Below are 23,354 nucleotides of genomic sequence, written 5' to 3'. Positions count from 1 at the left end.
GCATGTATGTAATAAAGTTATACTATCACGGTGTGGGTGTACTGTTTTTATTTGGGTATTTTTTTTGCAGTAGAACTACAGGTACCAGTGGGCCCGTTTTTCCCACGCATGCTGGTACTTGTAATTCTCCAAGTACCAGCTTGCGGGGGAGGCTTGCTGGGACTTGTAGTTCTGCTACAAAAAACAATATTCTTTATTTTGACACTTGGCTATCAGCCTCCCATCCGCCGCCCTTGGATGGGGGGGACAGCCTCGGGCTTCACCCCTGGCCCTTGGGTGGCTGGAGGGGGGGGACCCCTTGATTAAGGGGTCCCCACTCCTCCAGGGTACCCCGGCCAGGGGTGACTAGTTGGGGATTTAATGCCACGGCCGCAGGGACCGGTATAAAAGTGTCCCCCGGCTGTGGTATTATCTCTCTAGCTAGTGGAGCCCGGTGCTGGTGTGAAAAATATGGGGGACCCCCTCTTTTGTCCCCCGTATTTTTTGCACCAGGACCAGACGCAGAGCCCAGTGCTGGTTGTTAAAATCCGGGGGATCCCCTGTCATTTCCCCCCCCGTATTTTTACAACCAGGACTGGCTCAAAGAGCCCGAGGCTGGTTATGCTTAGGAGGGGGGAGCCCACGCATTTTTTTTCAGGTTTTTTTTTAAACACTTTTGTGCCGTCCATGAAGTCGAATCCAGGACGCACACTATTGTCAATTGGTCCGTTTTTCGACAGCGGGACTGTCGAATCCGTTTTTTATTGAATATGTCGAATTTGGGTCCCGGCGGGAGGGTGTCTGACTGTTGAATTGTGTTGAATTAAAAAACAGTCGAATTCCAGACGGAATTTGACTGCAATTGCATATACCCCATAGCCTTTGCTCTGACTCTGGTCTGCTGTGCTGTTGATCAAGTCCTGGCAGAGGAGAGCTCAGAGAGTGATAGCTGCAGCTTTGGCGGTGGGAAGCAGAACCAAAAGCCACTTTGAACGGGACGATGGATGGCAGTGATTCTGTTCATTACATGCTTCTTCTGTCCTGTGTATTGACTTGTACTTGGGTTGTGTAAGCGTTTACTGTGTCTGTGCAAAAATACATGTGTATAGTAGAAGCAAATCATCACAAGAACATTATAAGGGACAAGATAAATGAGGATTATTAGTACATTGCTGAAAATGTATTGAATGAACACATCTCTTTGTGTTTGCAAAATATGATTTTAACCTTTTTATTTGTTTACAGCAATATAGACGAAGTTGGAAGAAAACTAGCATTGATCGGTGATGACTTGAATAAGCGCTATGAGGAATACTTTGATACTGTCCTTAAAGACCTGAATCCCAACTTAGAAAATGCTTATGACTACTTCAAAAAAATTGCTTCCAGGTACTACAAAGAAGGGGAAATGGGGATATATATGCCAAACCTTAGTGTGTGCTTCCCTATATCTATAGCATTTAGTGGTTTTATATGAAGTACTGGACCAGTCATGAGGCTAGATGTGTACTGTGGGCTTTATTCAGAGTAAATGCAACTTGCTTCTTTTCTCTGGTGCACATGCTTTACTTCTGTGACTCGGACGTAGCTTGCACTTGTGATGCTGTACACCAAGGGGGTGTAATATGGTATGCAAGCGGCCGGGCTCCCGGCGACCAGCATACCGGCGCCGGGAGCCCGACAGCCGGCATACCGACAGCGTGGCGAGCGCAAATGAGCCCCTTGCGGGTGGGTGGAGATGGGGAGTCACTGTGTGCTAGAGGCTTTGGGTGGATACGTGACTGCATGTTTGCATAATCATAGCCGAGACTACTGGCATTGTATAGTGGGGAACGTGGCTATGAAGACACAATTCAATGTTTCATCAGCCACCCAGTCTGCCCATTTTACTCAGTCAATGGGCATCTGGGTGGTAGAGGTAGTGGAGGTCCATGCGGTTCCTGGAGTCTTGCCCACTTTTCTTTTGCTGCAATGAGAGGGAGATTGAACTTGAAGAGAATATGTACACCATATGTTTCTCGATCCAGCAGCACGGAGTCCAAATAGGATCACCACCCCTTCAGAACTGATAGCAAAAACACACAGAAGGGTAAGCATACATAAAAATCATAAAATACATAGAAAAATGAATGATAAATACAGCTTATTATTAGAAAAGGTTACTGTGTGAAAAAGGGGTACATTGTCCGAAGTGCATTGGTGGATGAGACAGCCATCTGCTACCCTAATGAAACCTGAGGGATACCACATTACAAGATGTAGGTGACATGCCCGGGAATTTCCATCTTTCCCCTCATGCCATAAAGTGTGTCTTTCTCAGAAGTCCATGGGCCTAATTCAGATCTGATCGCAGCAGCAATTTTTTTAGCTAATAGGCAAAACCATGTGCACTGCAGGTATTTTGTTTATGTGCAGGGTAAATATTGGCTGCTTTCTAACTCTCTCTGCACATGTTACATCTGCCCCCCTGCAGTGCACATGGTTTTGCCCATTAGCTAACAAATTTGCTGCTGCGATCAGATCTGAATTAGGCCCCATCTACACTAGTATGTACTGTAACTAGAGATGAGCGCCTGAAATTTTTCGGGTTTTGTGTTTTGGTTTTGGGTTCGGTTCCGCGGCCGTGTTTTGGGTTCGAACGCGTTTTGGCAAAACCTCACCGAATTTTTTTTGTCGGATTCGGGTGTGTTTTGGATTCGGGTGTTTTTTTCAAAAAACCCTAAAAAACAGCTTAAATCATAGAATTTGGGGGTAATTTTGATCCCAAAGTATTATTAACCTCAAAAAACATAATTTACACTCATTTTCAGCCTATTCTGAACACCTCACACCTCACAATATTATTTTTAGTCCTAAAATTTGCACCGAGGTCGCTGTGTGAGTAAGATAAGCGACCCTAGTGGCCGACACAAACACCGGGCCCATCTAGGAGTGGCACTGCAGTGTCACGCAGGATGTCCCTTCCAAAAAACCCTCCCCAAACAGCACATGACGCAAAGAAAAAAAGAGGCGCAATGAGGTAGCTGACTGTGTGAGAAAGATAAGCGACCCTAGTGGCCGACACAAACACCGGGCCCATCTAGGAGTGGCACTGCAGTGTCACGCAGGATGTCCCTTCCAAAAAACCCTCCCCAAACAGCACATGACGCAAAGAAAAAAAGAGGCGCAATGAGGTAGCTGTGTGAGAAAGATAAGCGACCCTAGTGGCCGACACAAACACCGGGCCCATCTAGGAGTGGCACTGCAGTGTCACGCAGGATGTCCCTTCCAAAAAACCCTCCCCAAACAGCACATGACGCAAAGAAAAAAAGAGGCGCAATGAGGTAGCTGTGTGAGTAAGATTAGCGACCCTAGTGGCCGACACAAACACCGGGCCCATCTAGGAGTGGCACTGCAGTGTCACGCAGGATGGCCCTTCCAAAAAACCCTCCCCAAACAGCACATGACGCAAAGAAAAAAAGAGGCGCAATGAGGTAGCTGACTGTGTGAGTAAGATTAGCGACCCTAGTGGCCGACACAAACACCGGGCACATCTAGGAGTGGCACTGCAGTGTCACGCAGGATGTCCCTTCCAAAAAACCCTCCCCAAACAGCACATGACGCAAAGAAAAAAAGAGGCGCAATGAGGTAGCTGACTGTGTGAGAAAGATAAGCGACCCTAGTGGCCGACACAAACACCGGGCCCATCTAGGAGTGGCACTGCAGTGTCACGCAGGATGTCCCTTCCAAAAAACCCTCCCCAATCAGCACATGATGCAAAGAAAAAGAAAAGAAAAAAGAGGTGCAAGATGGAATTATCCTTGGGCCCTCCCACCCACCCTTATGTTGTATAAACAAAACAGGACATGCACACTTTAACCAACCCATCATTTCAGTGACAGGGTCTGCCACACGACTGTGACTGATATGACGGGTTGGTTTGGACCCCCCCCAAAAAAGAAGCAATTAATCTCTCCTTGCACAAACTGGCTCTACAGAGGCAAGATGTCCACCTCATCTTCACCCTCCGATATATCACCGTGTACATCCCCCTCCTCACAGATTATCAATTCGTCCCCACTGGAATCCACCATCTCAGCTCCCTGTGTACTTTGTGGAGGCAATTGCTGCTGGTCAATGTCTCCGCGGAGGAATTGATTATAATTCATTTTAATGAACATCATCTTCTCCACATTTTCTGGATGTAACCTCGTACGCCGATTGCTGACAAGGTGAGCGGCGGCACTAAACACTCTTTCGGAGTACACACTTGTGGGAGGGCAACTTAGGTAGAATAAAGCCAGTTTGTGCAAGGGCCTCCAAATTGCCTCTTTTTCCTGCCAGTATAAGTACGGACTGTGTGACGTGCCTACTTGGATGCGGTCACTCATATAATCCTCCACCATTCTATCAATGTTGAGAGAATCATATGCAGTGACAGTAGACGACATGTCCGTAATCGTTGTCAGGTCCTTCAGTCCGGACCAGATGTCAGCATCAGCAGTCGCTCCAGACTGCCCTGCATCACCGCCAGCGGGTGGGCTCGGAATTCTGAGCCTTTTCCTCGCACCCCCAGTTGCGGGAGAATGTGAAGGAGGAGATGTTGACAGGTCGCGTTCCGCTTGACTTGACAATTTTGTCACCAGCAGGTCTTTCAACCCCAGCAGACCTGTGTCTGCCGGAAAGAGAGATCCAAGGTAGGCTTTAAATCTAGGATCGAGCACGGTGGCCAAAATGTAGTGCTCTGATTTCAACAGATTGACCACCCGTGAATCCTTGTTAAGCGAATTAAGGGCTGCATCCACAAGTCCCACATGCCTAGCGGAATCGCTCCGTGTTAGCTCCTTCTTCAATGCCTCCAGCTTCTTCTGCAAAAGCCTGATGAGGGGAATGACCTGACTCAGGCTGGCAGTGTCTGAACTGACTTCACGTGTGGCAAGTTCAAAGGGCATCAGAACCTTGCACAACGTTGAAATCATTCTCCACTGCACTTGAGACAGGTGCATTCCATCTCCTATATCGTGCTCAATTGTATAGGCTTGAATGGCCTTTTGCTGCTCCTCCAACCTCTGAAGCATATAGAGGGTTGAATTCCACCTCGTTACCACTTCTTGCTTCAGATGATGGCAGGGCAGGTTCAGTAGTTTTTGGTGGTGCTCCAGTCTTCTGTACGTGGTGCCTGTACGCCGAAAGTGTCCCGCAATTTTTCTGGCCACCGACAGCATCTCTTGCACGCCCCTGTCGTTTTTTAAAAAATTCTGCACCACCAAATTCAAGGTATGTGCAAAACATGGGACGTGCTGGAATTTGCCCATATTTAATGCACACACAATATTGCTGGCGTTGTCCGATGCCACAAATCCACAGGAGAGTCCAATTGGGGTAAGCCATTCCGCGATGATCTTCCTCAGTTGCCGTAAGAGGTTTTCAGCTGTGTGCGTATTCTGGAAAGCGGTGATACAAAGCGTAGCCTGCCTAGGAAAGAGTTGGCGTTTGCGAGATGCTGCTACTGGTGCCGCCGCTGCTGTTCTTGCGGCGGGAGTCCATACATCTACCCAGTGGGCTGTCACAGTCATATAGTCCTGACCCTGCCCTGCTCCACTTGTCCACATGTCCGTGGTTAAGTGGACATTGGGTACAACTGCATTTTTTAGGACACTGGTGAGTCTTTTTCTGACGTCCGTGTACATTCTCGGTATCGCCTGCCTAGAGAAGTGGAACCTAGATGGTATTTGGTAACGGGGGCACACTGCCTCAATAAATTGTCTAGTTCCCTGTGAACTAACGGCGGATACCGGACGCACGTCTAACACCAACATAGTTGTCAAGGACTCAGTTATCCGCTTTGCAGTAGGATGACTGCTGTGATATTTCATCTTCCTCGCAAAGGACTGTTGAACAGTCAATTGCTTACTGGAAGTAGTACAAGTGGGCTTACGACTTCCCCTCTGGGATGACCATCGACTCCCAGCGGCAACAACAGCAGCGCCAGCAGCAGTAGGCGTTACACGCAAGGATGCATCGGAGGAATCCCAGGCAGGAGAGGACTCGTCAGACTTGCCAGTGACATGGCCTGCAGGACTATTGGCATTCCTGGGGAAGGAGGAAATTGACACTGAGGGAGTTGGTGGGGTGGTTTGCGTGAGCTTGGTTACAAGAGGAAGGGATTTACTGGTCAGTGGACTGCTTCCGCTGTCACCCAAAGTTTTTGAACTTGTCACTGACTTATTATGAATGCGCTGCAGGTGACGTATAAGGGAGGATGTTCCGAGGTGGTTAACGTCCTTACCCCTACTTATTACAGCTTGACAAAGGGAACACACGGCTTGACACCTGTTGTCCGCATTTCTGGTGAAATACCTCCACACCGAAGAGCTGATTTTTTTGGTATTTTCACCTGGCATGTCAACGGCCATATTCCTCCCACGGACAACAGGTGTCTCCCCGGGTGCCTGACTTAAACAAACCACCTCACCATCAGAATCCTCCTGGTCAATTTCCTCCCCAGCGCCAGCAACACCCATATCCTCCTCATCCTGGTGTACTTCAACACTGACATCTTCAATCTGACTATCAGGAACTGGACTGCGGGTGCTCCTTCCAGCACTTGCAGGGGGCATGCAAATAGTGGAAGGCGCATGCTCTTCACGTCCAGTGTTGGGAAGGTCAGGCATCGCAAACGACACAATTGGACTCTCCTTGTGGATTTGGGATTTCAAAGAACGCACAGTTCTTTGCGGTGCTTTTGCCAGCTTGAGTCTTTTCAGTTTTCTAGCGAGAGGCTGAGTGCTTCCATCCTCATGTGAAGCTGAACCACTAGCCATGAACATAGGCCAGGGCCTCAGCCGTTCCTTGCCACTCCGTGTGGTAAATGGCATATTGGCAAGTTTACGCTTCTCCTCCGACAATTTTATTTTAGGTTTTGGAGTCCTTTTTTTTCTGATATTTGGTGTTTTGGATTTGACATGCTCTGTACTATGACATTGGGCATCGGCCTTGGCAGACGACGTTGCTGGCATTTCATCGTCTCGGCCATGACTAGTGGCAGCAGCTTCAGCACGAGGTGGAAGTGGATCTTGATCTTTCCCTAATTTTGGAACCTCAACTTTTTTGTTCTCCATATTTTATAGGCAGAACTAAAAGGCACCTCAGGTAAACAATGGAGATGGATGGATTGGATACTAGTATACAATTATGGACGGACTGCCACGGTTAGGTGGTATAAAAAAACCACGGTTAGGTGGTATATATTATAATAATAATACAATTATGGATGGACGGACTGCCTGCCGACTGCCGACACAGAGGTAGCCACAGCCGTGAACTACCGCACTGTACACTGGTTGATAAAGAGATAGTAGTATACTCGTAACAACTAGTATGACACTATGACGACGGTATAAAGAAAGAAAAAAAAATACCACAGTTAGGTGGTATATATTATAATAATAATACAATTATGGATGGACGGACTGCCTGCCGACTGCCGACACAGAGGTAGCCACAGCCATGAACTACCGCACTGTACACTGGTTGATAAAGAGATAGTAGTATACTCGTAACAACTAGTATGACACTATGACGACGGTATAAAGAAAGAAAAAAAAATACCACAGTTAGGTGGTATATATTATAATAATAATACAATTATGGATGGACGGACTGCCTGCCGACTGCCGACACAGAGGTAGCCACAGCCGTGAACTACCGCACTGTACACTGGTTGATAAAGAGATAGTAGTATACTCGTAACAACTAGTATGACACTATGACGACGGTATAAAGAAAGAAAAAAAAATACCACAGTTAGGTGGTATATATTATAATAATAATACAATTATGGATGGACGGACTGCCTGCCGACTGCCGACACAGAGGTAGCCACAGCCGTGAACTACCGCACTGTACACTGGTTGATAAAGAGATAGTAGTATACTCGTAACAACTAGTATGACACTATGACGACGGTATAAAGAAAGAAAAAAAAATACCACAGTTAGGTGGTATATATTATAATAATAATACAATTATGGATGGACGGACTGCCTGCCGACTGCCGACACAGAGGTAGCCACAGCCGTGAACTACCGCACTGTACACTGGTTGATAAAGAGATAGTAGTATACTCGTAACAACTAGTATGACACTATGACGACGGTATAAAGAATGAAAAAAAAACCACGGTTAGGTGGTATATATTATAATAATAATACAATTATGGATGGACGGACTGCCTGCCGACTGCCGACACAGAGGTAGCCACAGCCGTGAACTACCGCACTGTACACTGGTTGATAAAGAGATAGTAGTATACTCGTAACAACTAGTATGACACTATGACGGTATAAAGAATGAAAAAAAAACCACGGTTAGGTGGTATATATTATAATAATAATACAATTATGGATGGACGGACTGCCTGCCGACTGCCGACACAGAGGTAGCCACAGCCGTGAACTACCGCACTGTACACTGGTTGATAAAGAGATAGTAGTATACTCGTAACAACTAGTATGACACTATGACGACGGTATAAAGAAAGAAAAAAAAATACCACAGTTAGGTGGTATATATTATAATAATAATACAATTATGGATGGACGGACTGCCTGCCGACTGCCGACACAGAGGTAGCCACAGCCGTGAACTACCGCACTGTACACTGGTTGATAAAGAGATAGTAGTATACTCGTAACAACTAGTATGACACTATGACGACGGTATAAAGAATGAAAAAAAAACCACGGTTAGGTGGTATATATTATAATAATAATACAATTATGGATGGACGGACTGCCTGCCGACTGCCGACACAGAGGTAGCCACAGCCGTGAACTACCGCACTGTACACTGGTTGATAAAGAGATAGTAGTATACTCGTAACAACTAGTATGACACTATGACGACGGTATAAAGAAAGAAAAAAAAATACCACAGTTAGGTGGTATATATTATAATAATAATACAATTATGGATGGACGGACTGCCTGCCGACTGCCGACACAGAGGTAGCCACAGCCGTGAACTACCGCACTGTACACTGGTTGATAAAGAGATAGTAGTATACTCGTAACAACTAGTATGACACTATGACGACGGTATAAAGAAAGAAAAAAAAATACCACAGTTAGGTGGTATATATTATAATAATAATACAATTATGGATGGACGGACTGCCTGCCGACTGCCGACACAGAGGTAGCCACAGCCGTGAACTACCGCACTGTACACTGGTTGATAAAGAGATAGTAGTATACTCGTAACAACTAGTATGACACTATGACGACGGTATAAAGAATGAAAAAAAAAACACGGTTAGGTGGTATATATTATAATAATAATACAATTATGGATGGACGGACTGCCTGCCGACTGCCGACACAGAGGTAGCCACAGCCGTGAACTACCGCACTGTACACTGGTTGATAAAGAGATAGTAGTATACTCGTAACAACTAGTATGACACTATGACGGTATAAAGAATGAAAAAAAAACCACGGTTAGGTGGTATATATTATAATAATAATACAATTATGGATGGACGGACTGCCTGCCGACTGCCGACACAGAGGTAGCCACAGCCGTGAACTACCGCACTGTACACTGGTTGATAAAGAGATAGTAGTATACTCGTAACAACTAGTATGACACTATGACGACGGTATAAAGAAAGAAAAAAAAATACCACGGTTAGGTGGTATATATTGTAATACAATTATGGATGGACGGACTGCCTGCCGAGTTCCGACTGCCGACACAGAGGTAGCCACAGCCGTGAACTACCGCACTGTACTGTGTCTGCTGCTAATATAGACTGGTTGATAAAGAGATAGTATACAATACATACAACAATATACTACTATACTGGTGGTCAGGCACTGGTCACCACTAGTCACACTGGCAGTGGCACTCCTGCAGCAAAAGTGTGCACTGTTTAATTTTAAATTAATATAATATTATGTACTCCTGGGGGCTCCTGCTATAACAACCTGCAGTGCTCCCCAGTCTCCCCCACAATTATTATAAGCTTTGCCTTTTATACATTGATGTGCAGCACACTGGGCTGAGCTGAGTGCACACAGACTGAGTCACACTGTGTGACTGGCTGCTGCTGTGTATCGTTTTTTTTCAGGCAGAGAACGGATATAGCAGAGAACGGATATATTATATTAAAATAAATAAAAGTTAACTAACAACAACTGCACTGGTCACTGTGGTAAACTCTGTCTGACTCTGCACAATCTCTCTCTCTCTTCTAATCTAATTTCTAATGGAGAGGACGCCAGCCACGTCCTCTCCCTATCAATCTCAATGCACGTGTGAAAATGGCGGCGACGCGCGGCTCCTTATATAGAATCCGAGTCTCGCGAGAATCCGACAGCGTCATGATGACGTTCGGGCGCGCTCGGGTTAACCGAGCAAGGCGGGAGGATCCGAGTCTGCTCGGACCCGTAAAAAAAACATGAAGTTCGTGCGGGTTCGGTTTCAGAGAAACCGAACCCGCTCATCTCTAACTGTAACCCTTTCTAATGAGAAGCTGTATTTGTTATTATTCATTTTTCTATGTATTTCATCTGTTGTGAATAAATTGTTATACTTTTAAACACCATATTGGCATATCTTTATTGTGTCTAAAGGTCCGCATACATCAGCTATCACAAACAAAAACAGTTTGCAGATTCTGAGATTTTTTCCCCAGATTTAAAGATTCCCCAATCCGCCAATCTATGCCCACACATTACAGATATTTTTCAGTGATTTGCAGATCATTTTCAGCAAGTACAGATCTGTTAATCATGAATGGCTCATCAGTTGTGGAAACGGCCTGCAAATCTGCTGATTGTTACCATACAATTGCAATCTACAGCCCCAATTGATCTGTGAAATACAACATCTTGAACAACCTGATTTATCAATCCCAATCGATTTTTGGTCTGAATCTGCGATATGTAAACCCCATATATTTCAGATGTATTTACACAATCATCTGCAAAACGCCAAATTGCCCCAATTGATTGCTGACGTAGGGGGGCCTTTAGACAAATACCTGATGGCAAACTGTTGAGTGGTGTCTCTAAAAATCAGTTATGTGCAATAGGCACCTATGTCATTTTTAAGCTCCATGGCAGCTATAATGAATGGGACATATCTAAACAAAACATGAAATAGAGGGTGGGTTACTTCTAATCAATAACTTCAATTAAATGTAAATATTTGCAACAAAAATTATTTTTATTGAGTATTGCTTGAAGGATAGTCCTTCCAAACTGAGCATTTACAGAAGATATCATACCCAGCAGATAATGGGCGGTATCCTATCCTAATGACCGTGGGTAATTAGTGCACCAGGGGCTATCTCAGTAGCCCTGATAAGCCAGCGAGCAGCTCATCAGTAATATTGTTTCACCTGCCTCAAGCAGGCAAAACCAAACCCCCGAAAGCAGCCCCATTTTCATGTGAAAACAGTGCTGCTGCAGCCAATAACACGCAGATTTCACTGAATCATTTTTGCACATACCAAATACACAAAAGATATCGACATTTCAGTCCCAATCTGGGAGCTTTATCAAGGAAAACAGCCTATACAGCAAAACAACACCATCACTGCATAGATAGCAACAGAGGATCAGGACTATTATATATTTGTGTGTATATTAAATAATATATATATATAAAATAGTACTTAATATACTATTATATACAAATCTTGAATAATATACGCATATATATAATAGCACTTTACAGCTAGTGGCCTAAGGGAATAATATACATTTATACATGATAGTCCTATACAGCTAATGACCTAGGGGAATAAAATGTAAATATATATATATATATATATATATATATATATATATATATATATATAAAAATATATAGCTATTTCCAGTCAGGAGAGGATAGTGTCTCAATTATCAGAGGTTAACCTGTCACTTGAACTAAACATTGACGAACCTCTCCGAGATCAATAGAAGGAAAGGAGAGATAGATATTTTGTCTCTTAAATGCATTAAAGGAAGCTCTCCCAGTGACCTTAAGTGTTGTGCGAAAATCTTTACCTTTTTACCTCAAAGGAGGAGCCCTAAGGAGAGCGTGAAGCTAAGCAAGGAGACCTAGGGCCCTTTGTAATACAGTCAGCCTATCCCTGCAAACCGTACATATTTAACATACAGTGGGCGGAGCTTGGACTATCGTCCCAGCATTTACAGCACTGAGTAGGGCAGCATCAGAGGCGGGACGGGGCAGAGAAGGAGGCGGATTACTCATATCAACGCCAGCCTTTTGACAGCATCAATCCGGGGAAGGCCCGCCCGGAGGTGCAGCTTGCCAAAGATTGGCAGTGGCGGGCGGAGCATGTCCAGTTGTAAGTCTAATTGATGATCTTCTGTTATAAATGAACCAGTTCCTGTTGTCCAGAAAATAAGACACAGAGACTACAGATTCCCATACAACAAAATGTTTGTGATTATACTTGAAATTCCATAGCGAAGCACGGGTGTTCAGCTTGTGTGTGTGTGTATATATGTATATATATATATATATATATACATACACAGACACACACACACACACACACACACACACACACACACACACACACACACACACCATATAATCATATAATATATCTATATATATATATATATATATATATACACACACACACACACACACACACACACACACACACACACACACAGCGCATCTGGAAAGTATTAACAGCTCTTCACTTTTTCCACATTTTGTTATGTTACAGCTTTATTCCACAATGGAGTAAATTCATTTTTTCCCCCTCAAAATTCTACACACAATACCCCATAATGACAACGAGAAAAAAGTTATTTTTTGAGATTTTTGCAAATTTATTAAAAATAAAAAAACTAAGAAATCACATGTACATAAGTATTCACAGCCTTTGCCATAAGGCTCAAAATTGATCCACTGATCATCCTTCAGATGTTCCTACAGCTTAATTGGAGCCCACCTGTGCTAAATTCAGTTGATTGGACATGATTTGGAAAGGCACACACCTGTCTATATAAGGTCCCACACTTGACAGTGTATGTCTGAGCACAAACCAAGCATGAAGTCAAAGGAATTGTCTGTAGAACTGCGAGACAGGATTATCTCGAGGCACAAATCTGGGGAAGGGTACAGAAAAAGATCTGCTGCTTTGAAGGTCCCAATGAGCACAGTGGCCTCCATCATCCGTACACGGAAGAAGTTCGGAACCACCAGGACTCTGTCAGAGCTACAGCATTCCTCTGTGGAGAGAGGAGAACCTTCCAGAAGGACAACCATCTCTGCAGCAATCCACCAATCAGGCCTGTATGGTAGAGTGGCCAGACGGAAGCCACTCCTTAGTAAAAGGCACATGGCAGCTGGCCTGGAGTTTGCTAAAATGCACCTGAAGGACTCTCAGACCATGGGAAACAAAATTCTCTGGTCTGATGAGACAAAGATTGAACTCTTGGGCGTGAATACCAGGCGTCATATTTGGAGGAAACCAGGCACCGCTCATCACCAGGCCAATACCATTCCTACAGTGAAGCATTGTGGTGGCACCATCATGCTGTGGGGATGTTTTTCAGCGGAAAGAACTGGGAGACTAGTCAGGATAGAGGTAAAGATGAATTTAACAATGTACAGAGACATCCTGGATGAAAACCTGCTCCAGAGCGCTCTTGACCTCAGACTGGGGTGATGGTTCATCTTCCAGCAGGACAACGACCCTAAGCACACAGCCAAGATATCAAAGGAGTGGCTTCAGGACAACTCTGTGAATATCCTTGAGTGGCCCAGCCAGAGCCCAGACTTGAATCCAATAGAACATCTCTGGAGAGATCTGAAAATGGCTGTGCACTGACGCTTCCCATTCAACCTGATGGAGCTTGAGAGGAATGGGTGAAACTGCCCAAAGATAGGTGTGCCAAGCTTGTGGCATCATATTGAAAAAGACTTGAGGCTGTAATTGCTGCCAAAGGTGCTTCAACAAAGTATTGAGCAAAGGCTGTGAATACTTATGTATATGTGATTTCTTAGAATTTTATTTTTAATACATTTGCAAAAATAGCAAAAAAACTGAGCATACTTTCCAGAAACATAAATGCATTCTGTGCTTAGACTTGGGTCCCATCGCCATGATATCTCATTATGGTATGCAATTATTCCAAAATACAGAAAAATCCGATATCCAAAATACCTCTGGTCCCAAGCATTTTGGATATGGGATACTCAACCTGCCGCCGTCCCCCTCACAGAGCCTGAAGAGAGAAGCCGGGTGAGTAGCAGAAGCAAGAAGACTGCAGAGGCAGCAGAAGACTTCTGATCTTCGGAGGTACCGCGCAGCGCGCCATTGCTCCCACACACCAACGACACTATATGGGTGCAGGGCGCAGTGGGGGCGCCATGGGCAGCAATTATACCTCATTTTGGGCACTGACATTACAGTATACAGTGCATAGGCACTGTATACAGACCCCCGCCAGTATAAATAAACACAGGACAGAAGCGCGCCATGTAGGGGGCGGGGCTTCGTCCTCCAGCTCTAATCAGCGCTTTTTTCTCTCCACAGCAAGCTGCAGAGACGCTGGTCCTGGCCCTTCACTTCTGTATCAAGTAACAGGGCGCAAAAGCAGGGGGGGGGGGGCACAGCATATTTGGTGTTGTATTGATTTACATATAAAAGCGCTGCTAGGTCTGGGGTTTGTAAATTCTTTCAGACCGGGTACGGCGTTGGGTGTGAGCTGGCAAACTCCCTTTCTGTCTCTCTGAAGAGCCTTACTGTGGGTCTGTCCCATATAGCTCAGTGTGATTGTGGGTGTCGGTACACGTGTCGACATGTCCGAGGCTGGATGCTCTTCCCAGGAGGAGGCTGGTGCGGGGGCAGAACAGACTGTGGGATTGACTCCGTCAGCACCACCGACTACTGATTGGGTTGCTATGTGGAATGTTTTAAATGCAAGTGTGGCTTTGTTGCATAAGAGATTAGACAAATCTGAGACTCAGAACCAAGCATGGAGACAATCTATGGAAGATGTTTTGTCACAAACTCAGACTTCAGGGTCATAGAAGCGTACGTTTACCCAGATAGCAGATACAGATACCGACACGGATTCGGATTCCAGTGTCGACTATAATGATGCCAAGTTGAATCCCAAACTGGCTAAGAGCATTCAGTACATGATTGTGGCTATAAAGGATGTGTTACATATCACTGAGGACCCCGCTGTCCATGAGATGAGGGTCTGTATGTTTAAAGGAAAGAAACCTGAGGTAACGTTTCCTCCCTCTCATGAACTTAACGCTCTTTTTGAAAAGACTTGGGAAGCTCCTGACAAAAAGTGGCTTATTCCCAGGAGAATTTCTATGGCATACCCGTTTCCCTCTGAGGATAGGTTAGGGTGGGAGTCATCTCCCACGGTGGACAAAGCTCTGGCGCGATTGTCCAAGAAGGTGGCGCTACCGTCCCCTGACACGGCAGCCCTTAAAGATCATGCAGATCGTAAACAGGAAACTACTTTGAAATCTATTTATGTCACTACAGGTACGCTGCTTACCCCGGCCGTAGCATCGGCATGGGTGAGTAGCGCGATTGATAAATGGGCAGATAACTTGTCATCTGACTTAGACACCCTGGATAGGGATAGTGTGCTTTTGACGCTGGGTCATATCAAGGACGCTGCAGTCTATCTAAGGGAGGCTGCGAGAGATATTGGCCTCTTGGGATCAAGGGCCAATGCCATGGCAATCTCGGCTAGGAGGGCGTTGTGGACTCATCAATGGAATGGTGATGCTGATTCTAAAAAGTCTATGGAAGCTCTGCCCTATAAAGGTGGAGTTTTGTTTGGAGAAGGTCTCGCGGACCTGGTTTCTACAGCTACCGTGGGTAAGTCTTCATTTCTGCCTTTTGTCCCTACACAGCAGAAGAAAACGCCTCACTATCAGATGCAGTCTTATCCCGTACTTGGACGATCTCCTGATAAAGGCGAGATCAAAGGAACAGTTGCTGAAAAATGTTGCGCTCTCCCTGACGGTTCTGCAACAACATGGCTGGCTCCTAAATTTGCCAAAGTCACAGTTGATTCCGACAACACGGCTGTCGTTCTTGGGCATGATTCTGGACACGGAACTACAGAGAATTTTTCTCCCGTTCGAAAAAGCTCTGGAAATCCAGAACATGGTCAAGGGAATTCTGAAACCGGCAAGAGTGTCGATTCATCAATGCACTCGAGTGCTGGGGAAGATGGTGGCGGCTTACAAGGCCATCCCGTTTGGCAGGTTTCATACCAGAGTTTTTCAGTGGGACCCAGAGCCGGATTAAGGGGGGGTCACAGGGGGTACATTACCCTGGGCCCCCCTGCTGCTAGGGGCACCACAGTTCAGTGTGCAGCTGCAGTGCAAAGTGCACCGCAAGCTGCATAAATTAAAGAAGAGGGAGAGGGCATAGGAGTGGAATCCGAGCCGGGGGGCGGGGCTACACGGCACTGCTTTCAGTTTCACTAAAAGCAGCATGTGAGAGGAGGGAGGAGAGAAGGCAGTAGGAGCAGCTACAGACATGTGCCCACAGCCCACCAGGTCAGTGTGTGATAGTGAGGTAAGAGGGAGGAGAGGAGCACTCTACAGTATATGTATAATATGGGTATAAGTGTGTGATTGATTGTGGTAGGTGTATATGTTTCTGACTGTGTGTGACAAATGTATATATGTGTATAAGTGTGTGATTATGTTTGTGAATGTGTGTGACTGTGTGAATGTAGGTGTGTGTGTGTAACAGTATATATGCATGTGTATACGTGTGAGACTGTATGTATGCTTTTGTGTGTGTGTGTATATATATATATATATATATATACTGTGTGTGTATATATATATATATATATATGTATGTATGTATATGTGTATATATATATATATATATATATATTAGTGTGTATGAGTATGAATGCATGCATTTCCTGCCAACCATCACGTTTTGGTGCGACTGTCCTGTTTTTCGGGTACTGTCCCACATGTGGTCTGGAGAAAAGGTACAGGAGGAAAACGCTCCCACCTGCTGTGTGAATGATGCTGGGGGCAGCTCAGAGGCTGGGGAAGTGATGTGCGCAGTACGGGTCTGTGGCGCCGGAGATAAGACGGCATCAGACTGTAAGTGATTGACAGTCTGATGCCGTTTGGGGCAGCGACGGCCTCCATTTCTCCAAACAGAGGCGTGTCTCCGGGGACACAGTAGGCCAGGATCTCTGTCAGAGGATGGATATTTCCTGGCCACTTGGAAGGTATTGTGGTGGCCAGCTTGCGCAACCCCTTGAGTCACGCAGCCAGCCAATGCTTGTCGGGATTTAGGGGGTTCGGGATATAACCATCGGTATTGTGACCAACTAAGCCCCATCCTTGGACATAGTTCATATCAGTAATGCAGCTGGAGGCATTACACCTACTGCTGCATTACCACATTAGTGCTATCGCTGCTGCTTTTATGTAAGCAGCAGCGATAGCTACTCTGTCCACATCTGAATGTGGGCCCCCAGTCTTAAATTCCCGGGCCCCCCAAAGCCGTAATCCAGCTCTGGTGGGACCTGTTGGACAAGTGGTCCGGGGCCCATCTACACATGCACAGGAAGAGATGCCTATCTCCCAGGGCCAGGATTTCTCTCCTGTGGTGGCTCCAAAGTTCTCACCTCCTAGAGGGTCACAGGTTCGGGATCCAAGATTGGATCCTGGTGACCACGGATGCGAGTCTCCGAGGTTGGGGAGTGGTCACACAGGGGGAAAATTTCCAGGGAAAATGGTTGAGCCAAGAAGCTTGTCTACACATAAACATTCTGGAATTAAGGGCCATTTACAACGGCCTGGTTCAAGCAGAACATCTGCTTCGCGGCCTACCCGTCCTGATTCAGTCAGACAACATAACAGCGGTGGCGCACATAAACCGCCAAGGCGGAACAAGGAGCAGAGCGGCGATGGCGGAGACCACAAGGATTCTTCGCTGGGTGGAAAAACATGCAAGCGCTCTGTCAGCGGTCTTCATTCCAGGCGTGGACAACTGGGAAGCAGACTTCTTCAGCAGACACGATCTCCATCCAGGAGAGTGGGGTCTTCATCAAGAGGTCTTTGCAGAAGTGACGAGTCGTTGGGGACTTCCTCAAATAGACATGATGGCGTCTCGCCTCAACAAGAAGCTTCAGACGTATTGTTCCAGGTCAAGGGACCCTCAAGCGATAGCAGTGGATGCACTGGTGACACCGTGGGTGTTTAGTCGGTCTATGTGTTCCCTCCACTTCCACTCATCCCAAAGGTGATAAGGATCATAAGAAGAACAGGGGTTCAGGCGATACTCGTTGTTCCAGATTGGCCACGGAGGGCCTGGTATCCGGATCTTCAGGAATTGCTCATAGGAGATCCCTGGCCTCTTCCTCTAAGAGAGGATCTGTTACAGCAGGGGCCATGCATGTTCCAGGACTTACTGCGGTTGCGTTTGACGGCATGGCGGTTGAACGCCAAATCTTAGCTCGTAAGGGTATTCCCGGAGAGGTCATCCCCACTCTACTAAAAGCTAGAAAGGAGGTAACGGCGAAGCATTACCACCGTATTTGGAGAAAATATGTGTCTTGGTGCGAATCCAAGAAGGCCCCTACGGACGAATTTCAGCTGGGTCGGTTTCTCCATTTTTTGCAAGCTGGTGTGGAGGCGGGCCTAAAGTTAGGATCTATTAAAGTGCAGATTTCTGCCTTATCAATTTTCTTTCAAAGGGAATTGGCCTCGCTTCCAGAAGTACATACTTTCGTGAAGGGCGTGCTGCACATCCAACCTCCATTTGTGCCCCCAGTGGCACCATGGGACCTTAACGTGGTGTCACAGTTCCTTACGTCACATTGGTTTGAACCTTTACAAAAGGTTGAGCTGAAATTCCTTACTTGGAAAGTGGTCATGCTATTGGCCTTGGCATCCGCGAGGCGGGTGTCGGAATTGGTGGCTTTGTCTCACAAAAGCCCCTATTTGGTTTTCCATGTGGATAAAGCGGAGTTGAGGACTCGTCAACAATTTCTCCCTAAGGTGGTTTCTTCATTTCACATGAACCAACCTATTGCAGTTCCTGTGGCTTCTGAAGCTTTGGGTGATTCAAAGTCTCACGATGTGGTCAGAGCTTTGAAAATGTATGTAGCCAGAATGGCTCGTATCAGGAAAACTGAGGCGCTGTTTGTCCTGTATGCTTCCAACAAGATTGAGGCTCCTGCTTTTAAGCAGACTATTGCACGCTGGATTTGTAATACGATTCAGCATGCTCATTCTATGACTGGTTTGCCGTTACCGAAATCGGTAAAGACCCATTCCACTAGGAAGGTGGGCTCGTCTTGGGCGGCTGCCAGGGGTGTCTCGGCGTTACAACTTTGCCGAGCAGCTACTTGGTCGGGTTCAAACACTTTTGCAAAATTCTACAAGTTTGATACCCTGGCTGATGAGGACCTCCATGTTTGCTCAATCGGTCCTGCAGAGTCATCCGCACTCTCCCGCCCGGTCTGGAGCTTTGGTATAGACCCCATGGTCCTTTTGGAGTCCCCAGCATCCACTAGGATGAATGAGAAAATAGGATTTTAATACCTACCGGTAAATCCTTTTCTCTTAGTCCGTAGAGGATGCTGGGCGCCCGTCCCAGTGCGGACTCTATCTGCAGTACTTGTTATTAGTTATTGCTTGGGTTACACAAAGGTTGTGTTTTGGTTCAATCAGCCTGTTGATGATTTTTTTGGTTCATGCTGTTAACTGGTTAGTTGAATGCCATGTTGTACGGTGTGGTGTGTTGTGGTGTGGACTGGTATGTGTCTCACCCTTGGTTAACAAAAATCCTTTCCTCGAAATGTCCGTCTCCCTGGGCACAGTTCCTATAACTGAGGTCTGGAGGAGGGGCATAGAGGAAGAAGCCAGTTCATACCCATTTAAAGTCTTAAAGTGCCCATGTCTTCTGCGTATCCCGTCTATACCCCATGGTCCTTTTGGAGTCCCCATCATCCTCTACGGACTAAGAGAAAAGGATTTACCGGTAGGTATTAAAATCCTATTTTTCCCCTTAGGCCATTAGCTGTAAAGTACTAATATATATATATATATATATATATATATATATATACAGGTTGAGTATCCCTTATCCAAAATGCTTGGGACCAGAGGTATTTTGGATATGGGATTTTTCCGTATTTTGGAATAATTGCATACCATAAGGAGATATCAAGGTGATGGGACCTAAATCTAAGCACAGAATGCATTTATGTTACATATACACCTTGTACACACAGCCTGAAGGTCATTTTAGCCAATTTTAGCCAATATTTTTTATAACTTTGTGCATTAAACAAAGTGTGTTTACATTCACACAATTAATTTATGTTTCATATACACCTTATACACACAGCCTGAAGGTCATTTAATACAATATTTTTAATAACTTTGTGTATTAAACAAAATTTGTGTACATTGAGCCATCAGAAAACAAAGGTTTCACTATTTCACTCTCACTCAAAAAAGTCCGTATTTCGGAATATTCCGTATTTCGGAATATTTGGATATGGGATACTCAACCTGTATATATATACATATATATATATATATATATATATATATATATATAGAGAGAGAGAGAGAGAGAGAGAGATTATTTCCTGTATAGGATTGTTATGTATAGGATTGTCATGCTGAACTTACTATTCTATTTAGGTGAGGGTACCCTACTTACTATTGTTGTATGTGGCTGTGCCAGGTCCTGCTGTTATAATATATATATATATATATATATATATATATTACGCTCTACAGGAAGAGTACGAACCGTAATACACTTTTGCACTCCTCAAGTCACCATCCGAATCCTCTGAGAGAGGTCCTTCCTATATCCTTTGTTTTTTGTGAAATAATGCTACCTCGGCAACTGCTGAATTACAGATTGTCGATATGTCTGAACGGTCTTTACAAAGGGGCTACTTACCAACCACCCTACACAGATTCCTTGCTAAGGCCCAGTTGAGATTCTTGCAATGCCATACAGAACACAAAAAGTGTATTGATCCAACTAAGCTAATCATTACCAGTACGTATGATGTGGCAGCTAATCAAGTTCGTAAGATTATGACGAAGCATTAGCCATTTATTTCATCTAATCCAGCACTCAAGAGTATGGGCTCCGACCCGCCACTATGTGCCAATAGGCGTGGTCCCAACCTCCACAAATTGTTGATGCAGCCTACGCTGAAACCTACTATACAGCAAGAGAACTGGTTGCCAAAACCTAAAAATGGTTGCTTTAAGTGTGCAGACTGCATGACATGTAGACAACAAAGAAAAAATAAAAGAGAGTGCGCTGTCAACGGCAGCCTGTATAGGGAGGTCAATTCCCTTCTAGATATGCAGCGATAAAAATAGAAGAGGTACTGGCGCCGGCTGTTGTTTCAGGTAATAATGGACAATTAGACCAATGCTTATCTTAAAATATGCAAATTTAATTTATTACACATTCATAAAAAGAAAAAATTTGTTCAGCTCGTAATTAGATGAACCAAAGCAATTGCTAGGGCTCTTATTCCACAAAGCTCACAAGATCAATGGATGAATAAATAGTTTACCAAACTCGTTTCGCTGGTCTAATGGCTGCCAGCTTCCTCAGGAGCATGCTCCTGAGGAAGCTGGCAGCCATTAGACCAGTGAAACGCGTTGAGATTTCTCCTATAGGACCACAAGTGCGGCATCCCCTCTTTCACACTTCCGACAATATTCATGGACTCTTTCGTTCCCACTGGATAAAATTCCAACGCAAGTTTCTTCACCAACCTGTATCCATCCCTGTTTGCCATTTGGCTCTTCGCTACTAGGGGACTTTTCTGAAACAAGTTTGGTAAACTATTTATTCATCCATTAAACTTGTGAGCTTTGTGGAATAAGAGCCCTAGTCGGGTACATGTGGACATTGCACTTAGAAGGGACGACCAGTGGTATCCTATATCTTAACAAGTTTCTCCAGCCTTTTTAGCAAATGCTTTGGTTCATCTAATTACGAGCTGAACAAATTTTTCTTTTTATGAATGTGTAATAAATTATATTTGCATCTTTTAAGATAAGCATTGGTCTAATTGTCCATTATTATCTGAAATAACAGCCGGCGCCAGTACCTCTTCTATTTTTATCGCTGCATGACATGTAGATCCTTTTTGGCTGGGTCCGCAGTTGTCTATCCGCAGAGCAGCAGAAAGATCCCTATTTGCCACAGGTTACACTGTATGATGGACTTTGTCATCTATGTCCTGGTCGCCCATGCGGCCTTTATTATGTGGGCATGACTAAGAGATGTTTCCGTGATCGGATGGCTAATCATAGATCATCCATTAGATTACCACTGCAGACAAAAAAAAATCAGATAAACTGGTAGTTGCCCATTTTCTACAATTAGGACACTCTAATGCCAGCCTTAATTGCATGCTTGTGGACTATGTACCTAAGCCACATAGAGATGGAGACCGTGAACCTGCACTATGCAAATGTGAAGCCAAGTGGATATTCCAGCTGGACACTCTCATTTCAACAGGATTGAATGAATCTATCACATATAATATCTTTCTGAAATAACAAGGATTTTTTTTTAACATTTATCAGTTTTTTGTTTTTTTATTATTTGGTTTTGGAAATGACCAGATGCACATTTTTCTATATTTCTTTTTTCTTTCTGTTGTATATATGTTTTTTCTTACTACTTTGTATATATGTGCGTTTTTGAGATATGTATATTATTTATACTTGTCTCCTATTTGCACTGGGGTATTTTTAGTGCAGCTTTGATTACTCCTCTTGTTTACATTCTTTGATATTACTCATATACCTTTCAGTAGCAGATTTGCCTAGTTTGGTCTAACCTATTAAGCCTAATTTAAGTGGAACGCACTGGCCGGTGGAGCACATAGGACTTTCGGTTTCACGGAGCCAGAGATGGTGATGTTTTTTGGGATGTTCACGCTTGTCTGCGACGGTGGTTTGCAGGCATCTAAGCTTATTTGATTGCATTAAGATGTTCTTACTGTTTTTAACATGTTTAATTAACAGTTGAAGTGCTATTGGCTATTTCCTGGTCTGTGGGCATCCCATGATGCATTGCACCGTGGGGTGTGATTTGCAGTTATTTGAGCAGGGTATTTACATCTGACACTGGTGATGGTGATCATTCCTTCCTCTGACTGCTTGCCATGCACATCTCTCCTTCTGCTATGTCCTGAAGACGGTCCGTTATGGTCCGAAATGTCATCAGTATGTATTCAAGCATCACTATGCTGTGAATTTTATTGCACTAAAATTATCTAGGACTTCCTTCTATGTCTTGACTGGAACACCCCCAGTTTTTTTTTTTTTTATTACATTTC

The 23,354-nt window shown here is 44.7% G+C and overlaps 1 protein-coding gene across 2 annotated transcripts in view; it reads left to right on the top strand.

Moving 5' to 3' along the window:
• The window catches only part of BAK1 (BCL2 antagonist/killer 1), a 140,476-nt gene that overhangs the window by 95,974 nt on the left and 21,148 nt on the right, over nucleotides 1-23,354 (top strand). For both annotated transcript variants that reach the window (XM_063957225.1, XM_063957224.1), the window contains exon 4: nucleotides 1,225-1,368. In XM_063957225.1, coding sequence (XP_063813295.1) covers nucleotides 1,225-1,368 — 144 coding nt within the window. The remainder of the gene's footprint in view (nucleotides 1-1,224; nucleotides 1,369-23,354) is intronic.

This window comes from Pseudophryne corroboree, chromosome 2, assembly GCF_028390025.1.
Source record: "Pseudophryne corroboree isolate aPseCor3 chromosome 2, aPseCor3.hap2, whole genome shotgun sequence".
Lineage (NCBI taxonomy): Eukaryota > Metazoa > Chordata > Amphibia > Anura > Myobatrachidae > Pseudophryne > Pseudophryne corroboree.
This window is presented reverse-complemented; position numbering and strand designations above follow the sequence as displayed.